The sequence below is a fragment of the Meles meles genome, chromosome 2 (genome assembly GCF_922984935.1).
Source record: "Meles meles chromosome 2, mMelMel3.1 paternal haplotype, whole genome shotgun sequence".
NCBI classification, from domain to species: Eukaryota; Metazoa; Chordata; class Mammalia; order Carnivora; family Mustelidae; genus Meles; species Meles meles.
The window spans coordinates 92,016,908-92,035,440 of NC_060067.1; the positions used below are offsets into that span (position 1 = coordinate 92,016,908).

Sequence of the window (18,533 nt, forward strand, 5' to 3'; positions counted from 1 at the left end):
AAAGGATTTTTGTGGTCAAAACACTCCTCTCTCCCAAGTCAACTGAGATGCAAACGTGGGCTCTGTTCTGTTTCCATAGGAAATGGAAGACTAGGGAGAAGACTTGCAGGGTTTTAGGGAAGGGTCTCATTGCCATTCATGCAGCCTTTACCATGTAGCTACTATTCTTCCCACCCTGATGACTTCCTTCCTCCTTTTGTATTCCTTATCTAGATAAATCAGTTATTACTGATTTATCATCTCTCGTTTTGCATGTCTCACTTTGTCAAAATTTTTTTTACTAAAAAAAAAATATGAGCTCTCTCAAATGAATTTCCTATGAGTAAAATGATGTCCAAAATGAATTTTAGGAAAAAGAAGTAACACTAGATTAATTGTTTTAATCTTGATAAATCTATTAATCTGTCATGATCTAATTGTGCCCCAGGGAACATAGCTTGGGAACTGCTATATCTTTATTCAGGGTTCTAATAATCCTTAGGGACTGTATTAAAATGCCACTCTGTGAAAGAAAACTAGCCTATAAATCGGGAAGAGTACTGTATTGTTTTCTGTTATTTTGATTTTTATATAATTTCAAACTTAAGGAAAAGTTGTAAGACTTAAAAAAACTTACAAATATACTTTATGCAGATTCTCCAGTTGTTTATGTTTTGCCCCATTTGCTTTATCATTTTCTTCCTCTATATACAATGCATGTCAGTAATACATGCATACTATTTTTCCTTTTTTAAGATTTTATTTATTTTAAAGAGACAGAGCATGAGCAGGGGAAGGGGCAGAGGCAGAGTGAGAGAGAGAGAGAGAGAATCTCAAGCTGACTCCATGCTGATTGTGGAGCCCAATGAGGGGCTCAATCTCATGACTCTGAGATCATGACCTGAGCCAAAATCAAGAGTTTGTCACTCAACCCACTGAGCCATCCAGGTGCCCTTATGCATACTGTTTTTCTGAACCACTTAGTAAGTTGGAAACATTTTTACTAAATATAATTCCGTGAATATTTTTTAACAATATTCATTTATACAATTATAGTATATTTTTCAAAATCAGGAAATTTTTATGATACAATGTTATTACCTTCTAGTCCATAGTCAAATTTAGTCTATTGTCCCACTAATATTCTTTGCAGTTCTTTTTTTCCCTCTGATCAAAGATCTAATCCCAAATTACATAATGTACGTGCTTGCCATGTCTCTTTAGTGTCCTTTAAATCTGGAATAATTTCTCAGTGTTTCTTTATCATTCTTGATGTATATTTTGAGAGTACAGGCTATTTTGTAGACTGCATTTTGATGAGATTCAAGTTAGGTACTTTGGGCAGAAATACCACAGATGTCAGTGTTGAGACCTTGTTTGATTTTCTAGAACAGTCAGTTCTCCCCTTCTTCGACACCAGCTGGGTGTCCTACAATCCAATTCAATTCTGATACTATTAGTAACATCTAGTAACTAGCTTCTGACACTGTACTGCTACCCACTAGCACAAACTCCACAGTCTGAAGATTCAGTCCCACTAGATTGTCCCCAGTTCCCAGTTCAGATACCAACCACAAACAAAATATCTGGCTACTCACATATTTATGTCCATCTACAGATTAGGTGATTTCCCCACTTGAATTCAATAATTTGCTTGAATGACTCACAGAACTCAAGGAAGCACTATATTTTATTTTATTTTACTTTCTTTTCTTTTATTATTATTTATTTATTTACTTATTTATTTTTGTGAGAGAGAGAGTGAGTGAGCAGGGAGCCTGATGCAGGACTCCGTCCCAGGACCCTGGGATCATGACCTGGGCATGATCATGACCTAAGGCAGAGGCTTAACCAACTGAACTACCCAGAAGCCTAAGGAAGCACCATATTTACAATTACAGTTTTATTATAATGGATACAATTCAGGAACACCTAAATGGAAGACATGCATTAGGGCAAGGAATGGGAGGTGGGGGGACACAGTAATTCCATGCCCTTTCCAGGGGATGCACCACCATCCCAGCACATCGATACCTTTAGCAATCCAGACACTCCTCCAAACCTCATTGTTCTGAGTTGTTGTTGTTGTAGTTGTTGTTGTTGTTCTTGTTTTAATCAAGGCTTCATTATGTAGGCATTATTGATTAAATCCATTGGCCATTGGTGATTAATTTCAATCTCTAGCTCCCTCTCCCTTCTTTGGAGGTTAGGGGTAGGGCTCAAAGTTCTAACCCTCTAATAAGTTGTTTGGTTTTTCTGGTAGCCAGTCTCCATCTGGAAGCCGCCTGGGGTCCACACCCCTATGACTTATCTTATTAGCATGAAGTCAGGTATGGTTGAAAGGGGCATGCTATGACTATCAAAAGACTTTCCTGTTTCTCAGAGAATTACGAGAGTTTTAGGAGCTCTGTGCCAGGAACCTGGGACAAAGACTAAATATATAATTTATTAAATACCCATAGTCTTCTCAGCATATGTTATTAGGAAGTATGGCATGTGAAGTTAGTTTACCCCAGTATTGTTGATGTTAATTCTGAAAACTTGGTTAGTGGTGTCCACTAGGTTTCTCCACTATAAAGTTACAGTTTTCCTACTGTAATCAATAAATATCTTATGATGAGATATTTTGATATTGTGTAAATATTCTATTCTTCATGAACCTACGTTTACCAGTTTTAGGGTCCCTGATTGTCTAACTCCATTATACCTTCTATGTTTTTTAGTTGGCATTCTCCTGTGAAGAAGAGTTTACCTTCTTGATTCATTCATTCATTCATTTATTCATTAGTAGCACTGTGGGCTCATGGATTTTTATTTTGTATAATGAATTATGATCTGTTTTTATCTTTTTTTATTCAGATTCTCAAATTATATTGAATTGGCCAGGTTCCTGTGTCTTTTTGATATGTCGTTGTCACTCTGGGCTTTCTTGCTTCCTTGTGGGCTGAAAGTTCTAACTGGCTTAACAATATGTTCCATGCTCAATTTATACTTTCCCCCTTTTAGCCCTAGAATCATTCTTTTTCCCAGGAAACTCTGGTTCCTTTCATTGGAGGGAATGGAACCAAGATAGAAGCTAAGATGTGAGCACTAGATGCATTCATTGCTTCTGGTATGTGTTTGTTGCTGCCAGTATGTCAGTAGACAGGACTAGAATAAAATATATAAATATACATGTCTATATTTTATTTATTTTTATAACTACTTCCTATATTAATAACAGTTTCCTATGTTAATAACAGTGAATTCTTACTGATACCTCCAATTTCAATCTAACACCTCAAGGTGCATTTTAGTTTTATTCCTTGCTTTTCTGTTGGGTTGTTCCTTCTCCAAAAATAAAGACCCAAGCTTCCTTAATCTTTGTGCATATGTTCAAGCCAAGTTCCAAGCTCTTTACTCCTTTGTGCATATTCTGTTAGCTTTCCCTTCAGGGTGTACAATTTCCATTAACATTTCTTGTAGTATAGACCTGTGGTGACAAATTCAGTTTTAGTTTATCTGAAAATGCCTTTATTTTGCCTGTATTCTTGAAGGATATTTTCACTGGATAGACAGTTCTCAATTAATGGTAGTTTTCTTTCAACATTTTAAAAGAGTTTTCCTACATTTTTTGGTCTTCCTTTTTCTCATGAGAAGTCAGCTATTCAGTTTTAGTTTATCTGAAAATGCCTTTATTTGCCTGTATTCTTGAAGGATATTTTCAATGGATAGACAGTTCTCACTTAATGGTAGTTTTCTTTCAACATTTTAAAAGAGTTTTCCTACATTTTTTGGTCTTCCTTTTTCTCATGAGAAGTCAGCTATTTTACATGTTTCTTGCTATGTATCATTTTCATACTACATGGGTAAGTTTAACATATTCACCAACTTTGGGGAAATTTTGGTCTATGTCTTTAAGTATTTTTCCACTTGATTCTCTTTTTTCTCCTTGGCACTCCAATTATATATGTATGTTAGACCACTTGATATTGTCCCAGAAAACACCCAAGGCTCTGCTAATTTTTACAGGTGTATTTTTCCCCTTCAGTCTTTCTGATTAAATATTTCCTGTTGATCTGTCTTCAGGTTCACTGACATTTTCTTCCGTTGTTTCTAATGTGCTGCTAAACCATCAATGAACTTTTCATTTTAGACATTGTACTTTTCAGCTCCAGAGTTTCCATTTGGGTTTTTTAAAATAGCTGTTTTTTTTTTGTTTTGTTTTGTTTTTTACAGTTTCCCATCTATTCATTATTACCACATTTTCCTTTAAGTCCTTAAGTACATTTATAATACTGAGTTTAAAGTCCTTATCACTTAATTCCAACATCTGAATCATCTTGGGATCATTCTCTTTGACTACTTTTTCTCCTCACTGTGGGTTACAGTTTCCTGTTTTCTTCACATGTTGTGAGTTTTGATTATGTGATGGACACTGTACATGTTTTCTTGCAAAGTATTTGGATCATAATTGTCTTTTTTTTTTTTTTTTTAAATGGGGCTGACATTTGTTCTTCCAGGCAGTGCAATTACTTTTTGGCCTGTCAGGCTTGGTGTTATTGTTGGGGTGGATCCATTATAGTTTTGAATTCGGTCTTAGGGAATGCCCTCCAAATCTAGGGAATATTTCTTGTTCCTAAGGATTGGCTTTTCTGTGTCTCAACTGAATGCTTGAGGTGGAATGGCTGAGCTGGAACTCCAGTGTCTCAAAACCTTTCTCTAATTGATTTCACCATTCTGTTTTCAGCCTTCAATACATAATTTTTAGCTGGTTCTCTAACAGTCTTGCTCTATACATGTCTGAAGCGAATAGTCACTGAGTCTTTTACCACTCCTTTTATCTCTCCCTCTAATCCCCCAACATAGCTTTCTTATTAGTTATTTTGCCTTGCAAATATTAGCCACTTTAGAAGCTCTGAATTCCTTTCAATTCCATTTGGAAGCCTTGCCACACTTGGGTACTGCCTGCCTTCTCGCCAGCAGGAAAATACTCCCAGGAAGAAAGCCAGAGTTGTTGTCCTGTCTATTTCCCTTTATCATGGTCTGTGATTTAGTTGTCTTATATATTTTGTCTAGTCTTACAGTTTTCAGTAGGAGGGCAAATCTGGTACCAATTGCTTTATTTTAGTAAGTGGACATCCAAGGCTTATGTGGTTTTTTGTTTTTTGTTTTTTACACTGTCATGTTCTCATAAATAGTGAAAGGAATAATCACAGTAGTAGTACTGCTCCATTTTTTCTTTGGTGTTTCCTGGACCTAAAGGGGTTATAAGTTTTCTATATTGCCTTTGCACTGAGTGCATTGTTAGGAAAATTCTTTGAGATGCCAGAATTTACCTAAAGTGAATTTGAAACATACATTACTCCCACTCCTTCAATGAAATGGAATCCAGGGCTGCTGTTGATTTTAAATTCCCAATATGCCCCCAAAGCTATGAAAGCCCTATTAATTTGAGTTTGTTAAACTCTATTGCTTTGATTAGATAGTTAAGTCCTCTTTTATAAATTGGTTTGTAATTGAAATATTCATTAACAAAATAATTTCTGAGGATGCATTTTTATTCTTGTTTTGATTATTAGCTTGTAGAATAATCCACTATGTAAGTTAATAATTGTTTTACTTCTTTAATTCATCAATACCAGTGTCCTGTCTGCCTTTTTAGTATGTTATTTTAGAACAATTTTTAAAAATTTATTCAGACAACATTTTCTCTGTATTTCAATATAACTTTGAGCATGTTTAAAGAAAAAAAGCAAAAATGCAGTAGTATTTATTAATAATATAAAATATTTATACTGATTTTCTGCCATTTTATAATTTGCCTTTTGAAATTGTCTTTAATGCCAAGTGTGGCTCTCCTGGGAAAATTGGCCTCATTTCTGACCCCAGTTGATGGAATCTACTGTAATCATTTACTTTATTCACAGCTTTGGCCTTGCGTGACTTTGAACTAATTAAAAAAATAAATAAATGACCTTCAAAGATGAGGGTTTTTCAGTGTGGCTATTCCATATTCTCTGAAGGGAATTCCAATAACAGAGTTTTTAGAGCAGTGTTGCTATTATTAGGTCAAGTATGTAAACTTCCCAAGGCTTTTGCTTTGAGGGGAACAACACTCCTTTAAATGTTCATGTTCTGGTATGTTTGTTTCCATTCTAATCTTATTGCATATAGTAGTATCTGTCCATTTCCTCTAGCATGTTTTCCTTCTTACCTACAGTCTTTGTTTTAAACTATAATAAGCTAAAAATGATCACATCTGATGACTATGATATCATTTGTTAATGAATTCCTTCATTTATTTAACAAATGCTTTTGAGTTCTTGTGGTTGTATTGGGAATACGGTGAGGGACCAAAAAAATAAAAACCCCTCCTGGAATTTACAGCCTAAGTTTAATCTTCCCAATCTAAAGTTCAAGGGAAAATAGCCTGTATCCTTCTTTCTTCAACCCATATTAGAACCTTTACAACTCTCAGAAGTCCTTTGTGATTATTGGATATGTGTGACATACTTTGTAAAAGGGAAAAGAACTACAAAGATTAAGGAGTTGTTTGCCGTCTGATTGAGGCCATGCAGTTTTGTTTTTTTTTTAATGCACATATATACATGAAAATATTTAAAATTCTTATGAACACCTGGAATAGAAGAACAGAATACTGAGGGAATATGTAAGCAACCATTATGAGGGAAGTAAAGTCAGTGTTAGGCAGGTTGTTTTGGAGTGGTAGGTTTTACAGGAAAAATTTCAGAGCAGAGATGCTTTTCTTTGGATGGCACAGAAGAATCAGATAGTGAGATGGGAATAGGCAAATTGTATTATAGTAGTGGAGAGTTGCCACTTTTCCATGAATCTAAGGAATGCCATCTAAATTGGTTAATATTTTGAATTTCCTTTATTTCTGAATATTTGTTTGAGTCTGTATTTTTTTGTTTCTCATGAACACTAGCTACTAAAAAACGTAAATTTATCTTTGTCAAAGATGATTTGTTTACATGATATGTCTTTCCAATGATAAAATTGTCATTCAGAGCAATAAGGTAAGTCGAAGTTTAGATTTTTCTAATCTTATAAATCGGAAAAATCAAATCAATCTTTGAACAGATCAGTCATTAAATTGAATTTCTTTTTCCTTACTAGGATCCTCGGTTCAATGCAGAAGTTGACCAAATTACAGGCTACAAGACACAGAGTATTCTTTGTATGCCAATTAAGAATCACAGGGAAGAGGTAAGCCAATTTTCCATTTTATAAAGGTCATTTGGAAACATTCTCTTTTTTGAAAAAAAGTTTGACTTTGCATACTTATGAAATAATACTATAATGACAAGTTAACTACAAAGTGCTTAAATATTCTGCTTGTTTTTTTCTTTTTTTATTATTTAGATAGGGCTGAATCTTGATAGAGACTTTACGTTGACTTAGAAATACATTTCAGACATTTTATTTCCTTACCTCCTCACCTCCATCACCACCCAGGAGCTTATTTTATCCTAAGATGCATAACTGTGGTTGTGGTTGGAATCTATTTCATATTATATTGGAAGTGTCTGAATAATGCTCATTTCATAAATGGTTATTCAATTTTAATGGTTATCCGCTGATATTTGGGGCAATGCAAAATGAGGTTTTGAAAACATGAAAATTATGGCTAATTCCAAGTAAATTTCACTGTGAAATTATAACAAGCAAATAAAATGCTTGGGCTTATATTTCACCTAACTAGAACTTTGGATTCTGTTAGCACTCAATTCCCTCTTTATTCATAGTTACTTAAAAAAAATAGCTAATAAATTATCATTCAAGTTATATATTTCAGTTAAATGCTCTCAACTCTGGCTGCCGGTTACAATCAACTGAGACACTTCTAAAATATTAACATTTAAATCTGAATCTCTAAGAGCAGGATATAGGCATTGATATATATATATTTTTTAAAGATTTTATTTATTTATTTGACAGAGAGAGACCACAAGCAGGCAGAGAGGCAGGCAGAGAGAGAAAGAGAGAGAGGGAAGCAGGCTCCCTGCTGAGCAGAGAGCCCAATGTGGGGCTCGATCCCAGGACCCTGGGATCATGACCTAAGCCGAAGGCAGAGGCTTTAACCCACTGAGCCACCCACGTGCCCCCAGGCTTCACTTTAAATCAGAGTCTCTGGAACTGGGACTCAGGCATCAGTATTTTAAAGCTCCCAGGTGATTACAGCATGCAGCTAGGTTCCAAAACCACAGAACCATTCCTAAAGATACTAGAAGCTCTTTGATGATTCTACTTGACTTATATTCACATTCTGACATCTTTCCTTTCTCTCCTCCATCCAGTCCTTTTCCAAGTCCCATTGATTTTTTTCCCATTGAGAGTTTTTCTCACTTCAGTTCCTTTCCTTTCTTACCTATTGCCATACTTCAGATATTGTAGTAATGCTTGAACTTTAAAAATATTTTCGTAAGAGGCTTCTCTACTTGCAGCCAGTTTCTGTTCAATCCAACCTGCTAGATGTCCTGGGAATTTTCCTAAAACACAGCTTTCTAAACCAGTGCACCTAGAACATTAATGTGCACGTGAATCCCATGGGGATTTTGTTCACATGTAGTTTCTGAATTCCATAGCTGCAGGTGGGACCTGAGATTCTTTTCTAACAAACACTAAGTTGATGCTGACACCCGAAGTCTGCAGATCACAATTTGACTATGAGGATCCTAAACTAGTCACTTCTCAGTAGTCTAAAATAAATTCTCAGTGCCTTAGAGTTGCTACATGGGTTTGTTTTTTTTTAAGATTTTATTTATTTATTTGACAGAGAGACACGGCGAGGGAGGGAACATAAGCAGGGGGAGTAGGAGAGGGAGAAGCAGACTCCCTGTGGATCAGGGAGCCCAATTCAGGGCTTGATCCCAGGACCCTGGGATCATGACCTGCGCCAATCTGCTTAACGACGGAGCCACCCAGGCGTGCCACTACATGGTTTTTTTAAGAGGAAAGTTAGAGTCAAAGTCACTAAAAATACCTGCAGTTAAAACATGATTATGAGATTGATTGATTTAATTGGTTCATTAATTAGGTGGATGAATAATTAAAATAGAAAAGGCCATACATGGATTAATGATGGATTTGCCAGATATAACAAATAAAAAGCATGTTCCATGCAATATTGGGGGCATAGTTATGCTAAAAATTATTTTTGCAAAAAAAAAATTATTCTTTGCGGCGCACCTGGGTGGCTCAGTGGTTTAAGCCACTGCCTTCCATTCAGGTCATGATCTCAGGGTCCTAGGATCAAGTCCCGCATCGGGCTCTCTGCTCGGCAGGGAGCCTGCTTCCCTCTCACTCTCTCTGCCTGCCTCTCTGCCTACTTGTGATCTCTCTCTGTCAAATAAATAAATAAAATCTTAAAAAAAAATTATTTTTTGCTCCTCTGAAATTAAATTTGACTAGCCTGCCTGTATTTTATCTGAGAGCCCTCAATATAAACCATAGGCTGTGATTCTGTGCACTTGAGAAGACAGCATTCAGATTCCAGTTAGTTAAGTATATGGTAACATTGTGGCCCACAAAAAAGCCTTGTAGTGGCCAAGAGGCCCAGGCTGAATCATGCTCTGATTAAACATCTCTTTCTAAATAGAAACTGGGGCCCGGGGGAACCCGTGAGAATGTGCAACAAAATCATCAGGATGAAGTGCGTGGGTTTCCCCTCCTGTAAGAGTGACTGCAGCACATACATATGTATGACGACCTGAGAGGATGATTTAAATTAAACAAGCAACAACAGCCCCAACTGTGTTGAAGTATAATTTAACATGAGAAAATTCACCCATTTTAAGTGTACGTGTGTTGAGTTCTGACAGACGTGCACGTATCTGTCAGGTAACCACCGCTGTAATCAAGATACAAAACATTTCTGTCGCCTCAGATATTTCTGTGTACCCTTAGCCGTGGAGGTCCTCCCCCTCCCTCAACCCGGACCCCTGACAATCACCAGTCTGTTTTTGTCTGTGTTCTTTCTGCCTTTTCTAGAATGTCATGTAAACGGAATCCTGCTGTAGGTAGTCTGTGGCTTCTTCCCCTTTGTACATTTGTGAGATTCATCCGTGTGGTTACATGTGTCAGTCATTTGTTCCTTCTTATGGGCAAGGGATTGATTCCCCGGTGGGAATATCCCATTTTGATCCTTCATTCATCAGGTGATAGATACTTGAGTTGCTTCCAGTTTTATGAAACAACCCACTGTTCTGAAAGAAGCCACTGTCAGAGTTTGCATACAGGTCTTTGTGTGGACATAATGCTTTCATTTCTTTTGGGTAAATAGACAGGAGGTGAATTGCTAGGTCATATAGTTGGTGTTTAATTTTATAAGAAGCTTCAAAGACTTTCCCAAAGTGGCTGCACCATATGCATTCTTACCAGTAATATATGAGTTTCAGTTGCTTCAAGTCCTTGGCAACATGTGGTATTACCGGTTTTTAAAACTTTTAGCTGTTTTAGTAGGGATGATTTGAATTTGTTGTTTTGTTTTGTTTTATTTGAGACAGAGAGAGAGCATGAGCAGGGGTGAGGGGCAGAGGGAGAGGGAAAAGTAGGCTCCCCCACTAAGCAGGGAGCCAGACTCAGGGCTTGATCCAGAACCCTGGGATCCTGACCTGAGATGAAGGCAAATGCTTAACAGACTGAACCACCCAGGAACCCCTAGAGTGATTTGTATTTGATTACATGAATATATAACTCCACTCTCAGCCAATGGCTGTCAGCTCACTTCTAGATCTGATGACAGTGGGTCCAGCGGCAGGCCCCAGATTATGATTGTCCAGCACTCCCCCAAGATTCCTGTTGGGTTCCTGAGAATCCTTGGTAGGCCTGCCTCCATGTTCCTGCATCGTCCTGCTATCTCCTCTTCACCCTCTAACAACCAGATAGGAAGCCAGGGCTCTCCACTGGTCTCCCCACAAATTCACTCACACCAAGCATTTCATGGGACAAAGAAGCCTATAGTAACTTCACTGGAGACTTAGTCACATCACTGATGGGAGGCCTTGCTGACTCCCCATTTTCAACCTTCTCCCACCTGCTCCCTCCCCCGCCCCCAACATTGGCACCACTCAGTTCATGATTATTTCCTCTGAGTATTTTCTTCAGAGAAAAGGAATGAAGAGAAACAGAAGAATAGACATACTCTGCTGTTGTTAAAAAGAAAGGAAAAGAAAAGAAAAGTTATTTGGCTAACAAAGAACAAAGGCCACTAAGAAGTTGCAATACACGACTTCCAGAATTATTTTAAAATTTATAGCTATGTAGACAAACCCAAGGCAGTGTTTACTTTTGTAAGTATAGACTACATACAGAAGTACTCTTTTTTTTCTCACAAAACTTTTGAAATTGAAATGAAGAGGCATAAGTAAGGCTTTTTGGGAACAGTTGCTAAGACTGCTTGCTCTGGGCTTGAATCCCATCTTCACCACTTACTTGATAAGTAGCCAGGATGGAATTAGTTAATCCCTTCCATTTTCAGTTTTCTCATCTGCAAACTGGATGTTATGAAAGGACCTACCTTGTTGTGAAGGACAGATGCATTCCTGTATGCTGAGGGTTTACCATAGTTCCTGGCATACTAAAAGTGATCAATAAATGTTTTTGTTGTTGTTGTTTTACTTTTTTTTCCCCAGTGTTCCAAGATTCATTGTTTATGCATCACACCCAGTGCTCCATGTAATATGTGCCCTCCTTAGTACCCATCACCAGGCTCACTGATCCCCCCACCCCCTCCCCTCCAAAACCCTCAGTTTGTTTCTCAAAGTGTACAGCCTCTCATGCTTCGTCTCCCCCTCCAATTCACTTTTTCTTTCCTTCTCCTAATGTCCTCCATGTTATTCCTTATGCTCCACAAATGAGTGAAACCATATGATAATTGACTTTCTCTGCTTGATTTATTTCACCCAGCATAATGTCTTCCAGTTACGTCCATGTTGATACAAAAGTTGGGTATTTATCCTTTCTGATGGCTGCATAATATTCCATTGTATATATGGACCATACATTCTTTATCCATTCATCTGTTGAAGGGCTTGGCTCTTTCTACAGTTTGGCAGTTGTGGACTTTGCTGCTATGAACGCTGGGGTACATATGACCCTTCTTTTCACTATACCTGTATCTTTGGGTAAATACCCAGTACTGCAATTACAGGGTCATAGGGTAGCTCTATTTTTAATTTCTTAAGGAATCTCCACACTGTTTTCCAAAGTGGCTGCACCAACTTGCATTCCCACCAGTGGTGTAAGAGGGTTCCTCTTTCTCCACATCCTCTCCAACACTTGTTTCCTGACTTGTTAATTTTGGCCATTCTAACTGGTGTCAGGTGGTATCTCAATGTGGTTTTGATTTGAATCTCCTTGATGGTTAATGATGATGAACATTTTTTCATGTGTCTGTTAGCTATTTGTATGTTTTCTTTGGAGAAGTGTCTGTTCATGTCTTCTGCCCATTTTTTGATGTAATTATCTGTATTGTGTGTGTTGAGTTTGAGGAGTTCTTTATAGATCCTGGATATCAGCCCTTCGTCTGTAGTGTCACGTTGAATATCTTCTCCTATACCGTAGGTTCACTCTTTGTTTTGTTGACTGTTTCCTTTGCTGTGCAGAGGCTTTTGATCTTGATAATGTCCCAAAAGTTCATTTTCACTTTTGTTTCCTTTGCCTTTGGAGACATGTCTTAAAAGAAATTGCTGTGGCCAGTGTTGAAGAAGTTACTGCCTATGTTCTCCTCTAGGATTTTGATAGATTCCTGCTTCATGTTGAGGTCTTTTATCCATTTCGTGTTTATAATAAATGTTATTTTTTAAAAGGAGACATAGAACTAAGAGAACTTTTCTGAGAGATAAGGGATGATAAGATTATATGAAGAGATCATCAGCACCATAGATAGGATAACCAACCAGCTAGGCTCAAGTGATAATGAGTGCAGTCCCTGACTTAGCTAATCTGTTACCCTCCAACTTTCAGCTTAAAGAGAAAAATGCTTTGCGTTGTTTTTGCTTATAAATGAGACAGAATGAATTTGGTGCCTTCCCTTTGTGTTACTGAGTAAACTAATACCAATTCCAGCTAACTACCAGGGAACCTAAAATGAAGTGTGATCTTATGAACAATCGATAAACAGTTTATTTCATTGGCTGTTTAAAAATGTCCTGGTACTTTTTTTTTCTTAAATATTTTATTTATTTATTTGGTAGAGAGTGAGAGAGAATGACAGGGAAGAAGGTCAGAGGGAGAAGCAGACTCCTCATGGAGCTGGGAGCCCGATGCGGGACTCAATCCCGGGATTCCAGGATCATGACCTGAGCCAAAGGCAGTCGCTCAACCAACTGAGCCACCCAGGCACCCTGTCCTGGTACTTTTGAATGACCCCTTAATACATAGGCTTTGACTCTGGAAAGCTGCTTGAGTGGAGAAGCTGAATATTGAATGCTAAATTCTGAACTATAACATAACCCAGGAAATTGAGGAAGATTTTTAAGATTCAGTGAAACATATAATCTCATTTGTATCTTCTTCCTGTGAATTATTCCAACTAATTAAAAATTTTCAGGAGTTCTTTTCGTTGATGTTGTAATCTTAAGTGTAATGGATACAGCACTGCCTTTTTAGGAATAAGGATCATAGATACTGTTAAAGTTCTGTGACAGAAATTTTTGAAAAGAATCATAGTGAGTAAGTTTTGACAATCTTTCTCTCTCCTGCTCCCTTCCAAGAGAATGGGGTTAATGGGAAAAGTCTGGGGGGAAAATACTGGAAAAGCTTGAGGAGGCTAAAATAATTTATTTTGGAAAGGTCAAAGAGCCGTTGGCTAGAGAAAAATAAATGAAGACAGGAAGAGGAAGGGTCAAGGGAGAGAAGAGATCCAGCCCAGGCTGTGTATTAGAGTGGTTTGAAGACAGTGGAGTAGGACCTTGGAAATAACTACTCTCCCATGGAAACTGTTCCAAGGACCTGGCATATATTACTTCATTTAATCTTCCTAGAAGCCATAAGAGGAAGTCATTATTTGTCCCTACTTAATAGGTGAGGAAACAGAACATTTAGGAAACTCATCCAAAGTCACATAACTAAAAACTGGCAAAGCTGAGATTCAAATCTAGGGAACCTCTAAGTGAAAGAAGTCAGACAGAAAAAGACAAGTACCATCTGATTTCACTTATATGTGGAATCTAGAAAAAAAAAATAAGGAAACAAAAAAATCAGAAATAAATACAGAGAACAAACTGGTAGTTGCCAGAGGGGAGTTAGGTAGGAGCAGGTGAAAAGGTGATATGGATTAGGAAGTGCAAACTTCCGGTTAAAAAATAAATAAGACACAGGGATGAAAAGTATAGCATAGGGAATATAGTCAGAAATATTGTAACAACTAGGTATGATGACAGATGGTAACTTCATTTGCTGTGGTAAGCATTTCATAACATATGTAATTGTCAAATCACTATGTTGTGCACCTGAAACTAATTTTGTAAGCCAACTATGTTGTTGACTATGTTCAACAACAACAACACAAACTAGGCAATCTGGCTATAGTGTAATAATGGGGGAAGGATGGTTTCTTAAAATTCTGCTGTCTGCATCCACTTTCTTCCCCCTGCAGTTAAGTTATTTGGGGGCTGAGGGAGGTAGTGGGAGATACACTGATTTTTTTTTTTTTTTTTAAAGAGAGAGAGAGGAGAGAGAGAGTGTATGTGTGCACAAGCAGGGGAAGCAGGAGAGAGAGATACACTGATGTATCTAGCATAGCTCCATGTGGAGGCAGGATTTGAGGGTGAAAACAAGGAGACCTGCCTGTGTTCTGATGACTTTTAACAGTAAGTGTTTAAACCATTCTGCAGATAGACTCTTTTAATTTAAATTTTTTTTTTTTAAAAAGCTAGAGAAAGAAACAAGATGGGATTGGGAGGGAGACAAACCATAAATATGACTCTTAATCTCACAAAACAAACTGGGGGTTGTTGGGGTGAGGTGGGGTTGGGAGAGGGGGAGGGGGTTATGGACATTGGGGAGGGTATGTGCTATCGTGAGTGCTGTGAAGTGTGTAAACCTGGCGATTCACAGACCTGTACCCCTGGGGATAAAAATACATTATATGTTTATTAAAAAAAAAAAAAAAAAAAAGAACGGATGAATACCCAACTTTTGTAGCAACATGGACGGGACTGGAAGAGATTATGCTGAGTGAAATAAGTCAAGCAGAGAGAGTCAAGTATCATATGGTCTCACTTATTTGAGGAGCATAACAAATGACATGGAGGACATTGGGAGATGGAGAGGAGAAGGAAGTTGAGGGAAATTGGAAGGGGAGGCGAACCATAAGAGACTATGGACTCTGAAAAACAACCTGAGGGTTTTGAAGGGGCGGGGGTGGGAGGTTGGGGGAACCAGGTGGTGGGTAATAGGGAGGGCATGTGTTGCATGGAGCGCTGGGTGTTGTGCAAAAACAATGAATACTGTTACGCTGAAAAAATAAATTAATTAATTTAAAAAAAAAGACATTCATCACTTAAAAAAAAAAAAAAGCTAGAGAAAGAGGGATCAGAGTCACATCCTCTCTAGTATCAAAAGAGGAGTCTGTCCAGTAAACAGGAGGAAATTTTCACCAGGGATAAAAGAGTTACAGGAGCGTGTTTCATATTAATCTGGGCCAGTGTGCTCCAGAGAAGAACCATGATATGCACATGAAGCATTATGAGAAAAGTTGCAGCAAAGTATGAGTTTCTAGGGCTGCTGTCAAGTTTCTTTCATACATAATGCTGCATTTTTGGGACCTGGGCACTTGGGCCAGTTTTTATTTTTGTCACTTGGCATTAGTTATTTTGGTAATGAGACAGTTCTTTTATGTTTAGTAAAGAAGTGCAGGGAAACTCAACTCTTTCTAACACAGATGACCTATTTCTGAAACACTGCCCTCCCCTGAAGTATTTGCTCATTATGTCATGGTAGAGATACGTGTTCTTTTGTATTAATAGACATTACACCAGTGAAGTAGAAGGCATTATTTAGAAGTAATGTGAGTTCTTTGAAAATTTCTTACTGATCTGTGCTGGAAGTTATATCCAATAATGTCTCTCTCTTTTTTTTTTTTTTTTTAAGATTTTATTTATTTATTTGAGAGAGAGTGAATGAGAGACAGAGAGAAAGAGAAAGCAGTAATAGGGATAGGAGCAGAGGGAGAGGGAGAAGCAGACTCCTCACTAAACAAAGAGCCTGACTTGGGGGCTCGATCCCAGGACCCTGGGATCATGACCTGAGCTGAAGGCAGAACTTAACCGACTGAGCCACCCAGGCGCCCCATCCACTAATGTCTTTCAGGCTGGGCTGAAACACCTGTTTTCTCTTGGTTGTGTGTCAACTCTAGTTACTAAGTAGAAATCTAATTTGGAATCAGATTTTTTTCTCCTCTTTTTTTATTTTAGCTTCTTGATTTTTATCATACTTGATGACGTACCCATAATTCTCCAATGTGGATATAAGTTATAATAGAGGATACATGATAACTTTTTTCCAGTGTGATAAAGGAGCATTTTAGCTAACTCTCTAAATTTGTATCTTCTTTATTTAAAAAAAAGAAAGAAAGAAAAACACCTGAAAATCTTAGGACACTTGGGTAGCTCAGTCCGTTAAGCATCTGACTCTAGATTTCAGGGTAGGTCATGGTCTCAGTGTCCTGAGATTGAGACCTATGTCAAGGCTTCACAGTCAGCTCAGGGTCTGCTTGAGATGCTCTCTCTCCCTAGCCCTCTGCCCCTCCCCCAGCTTGCTTGTATGCACACTATGCATGAACATATGCGCTCTCTCTAAAATAAATAAATCGTTAAAAAAGACAAAACGAATCTAAAAATATTTTAAAACTAATCTTCATGAGTTTTTTGATGAATCAAAGAAATGTAATGCATGTTAAAAATCACAAAATAAAGCAGTGGAATCAGATGTGTAATTCTAGCTGCAATTTGCAAACATAATTTTTTTCTAGAATTTAAGTTATATGATCTTCTCTGCTTGTTTTAAAGTAATCTCATTTTTCCCCCTCTGAATTCTCTAGTTTGAACAAGTAACTATTAAGTCACTGAAGTAGGTAGAACCCTGTTCTAGGCAGTGAGGGTATTTAAAAAATGAAGCAAAGAAGATACTTGCTGGAATTTTTATTTCAACTTCTAGATGTAGATCTTGTACACCACACATTAACTATCAGTACATGGTAACAAGACAGATATTAAATGAGTTCATTATTCAGCTCACTAATTTGAAGGAAAAGACTGGATTTTGAGAGCTCAAGAAGTTACAGAGGAACGATACATGCTGTGGTCTCATTTGGCAGAATCTTGCTATTTATCCCACAGCTTAAGGGAGGCACATACATGCTTTAATGAGGGGGCTGAGGCAGAGTAGATGCTTGCCAGTGATCTCGTGCTCATGGTGTCGACTGGGTCTTAAATTTGACAAGTAAGCTTGAAACAGATAAACATCATGGCGTTATGCATAATCCTTCAATTCTAAGCCAAGCTAGATGAAAATACAGCTACAAAAAGAAGAGTTGAATTGCAGACTCTCAGTTGATTTAGATCTATTTTAGTCTTAAAGCTAGTTTTGTGGTTTTTTAAAAAAAAAATTAAAAGTGTTCATTGCACTTATTCCCGTGATACTCTTTCTCTAGCTTTGTTTTTAGAAACAAAACAAAAGTAGTCCGCAAAGTTTCCGTTTGTTCTGGACTTCATGTCATGATGGTGATGATCTCTTCTCTTTGCTTTTCCACATTGCCCTTTAAATTATAAGTGTATTTTACAAAGAAGATGGTAACCACTTCCCCAAGGAAAAAAACATTTGTTAAGAGCAGCAGATGAAAACTCCAGTGCTAATAGGTTAAATCCCTGAGGCCACGCTGTTGACCCAGGAAAAGAAAAGGTGAATGAGGGCTTGAGGCTGATGATTACATTCACCATAGGCTGTACTTCCCCAAATCTTACCTTTAATGCACAGAAAATTTGATTCAGACTGAAGGTTATATTTTATTTAATATAAAGTTTATCTTCACTGGTAATTTTGGAATAACTATTCCAGCACTTGTTGGAATGCATTACATTTTTAATGTAACCATTTATCAATTTAATTTTGAGAAGTTTCACATATGTCCTGAATAATGAATATTAGAGGTCTGGAACAAGTTGCGGATATGCATAAACAATTTTTTTTGTAGGATATTTAACCCAGAACTACACAATTAGGCCCTTTGAAGGGTCTTTAATTATTAAATAATTTTCATTTTCTTCATGCACTCTAAAGAATTAAGGTGTTGTCAATAACATTGCTACTCTCAATAGATAGAGGTGCACACTCTGTGTTCACTTTTTAAGAGCCAAGTTATTTAGGTAAAATGCTTTATGTAAACTGTTAAAGTACTCTGTATTCCTTCTTATTACCTCATCTAAAAATCTCTACTTACTTCTCTTCTACCAGAGACTGGAAATGGATATTCCAGGCTTAAGAAAAAAAATTTTTAAATTTTAATTTTTTTTTTTTAATATTTAAGAAGATTTAAAGAACAAAGA

At 37.3% G+C, this 18,533-nt stretch overlaps 1 protein-coding gene across 4 annotated transcripts in view; it reads left to right on the forward strand.

Annotated features, from left to right (window-relative positions):
* PDE5A (phosphodiesterase 5A) overlaps positions 1–18,533 on the forward strand; it is a 159,038-nt gene that overhangs the window by 26,381 nt on the left and 114,124 nt on the right. For all 4 annotated transcript variants that reach the window (XR_006816306.1, XM_045989384.1, XM_045989407.1 and 1 more), the window contains exon 3: positions 7,102–7,191. Coding sequence is in view for 3 of the 4 variants with exons in the window: in XM_045989384.1 (XP_045845340.1) it covers positions 7,102–7,191 (90 nt within the window). In the remaining variant the exon portion in view is untranslated. The remainder of the gene's footprint in view (positions 1–7,101; positions 7,192–18,533) is intronic.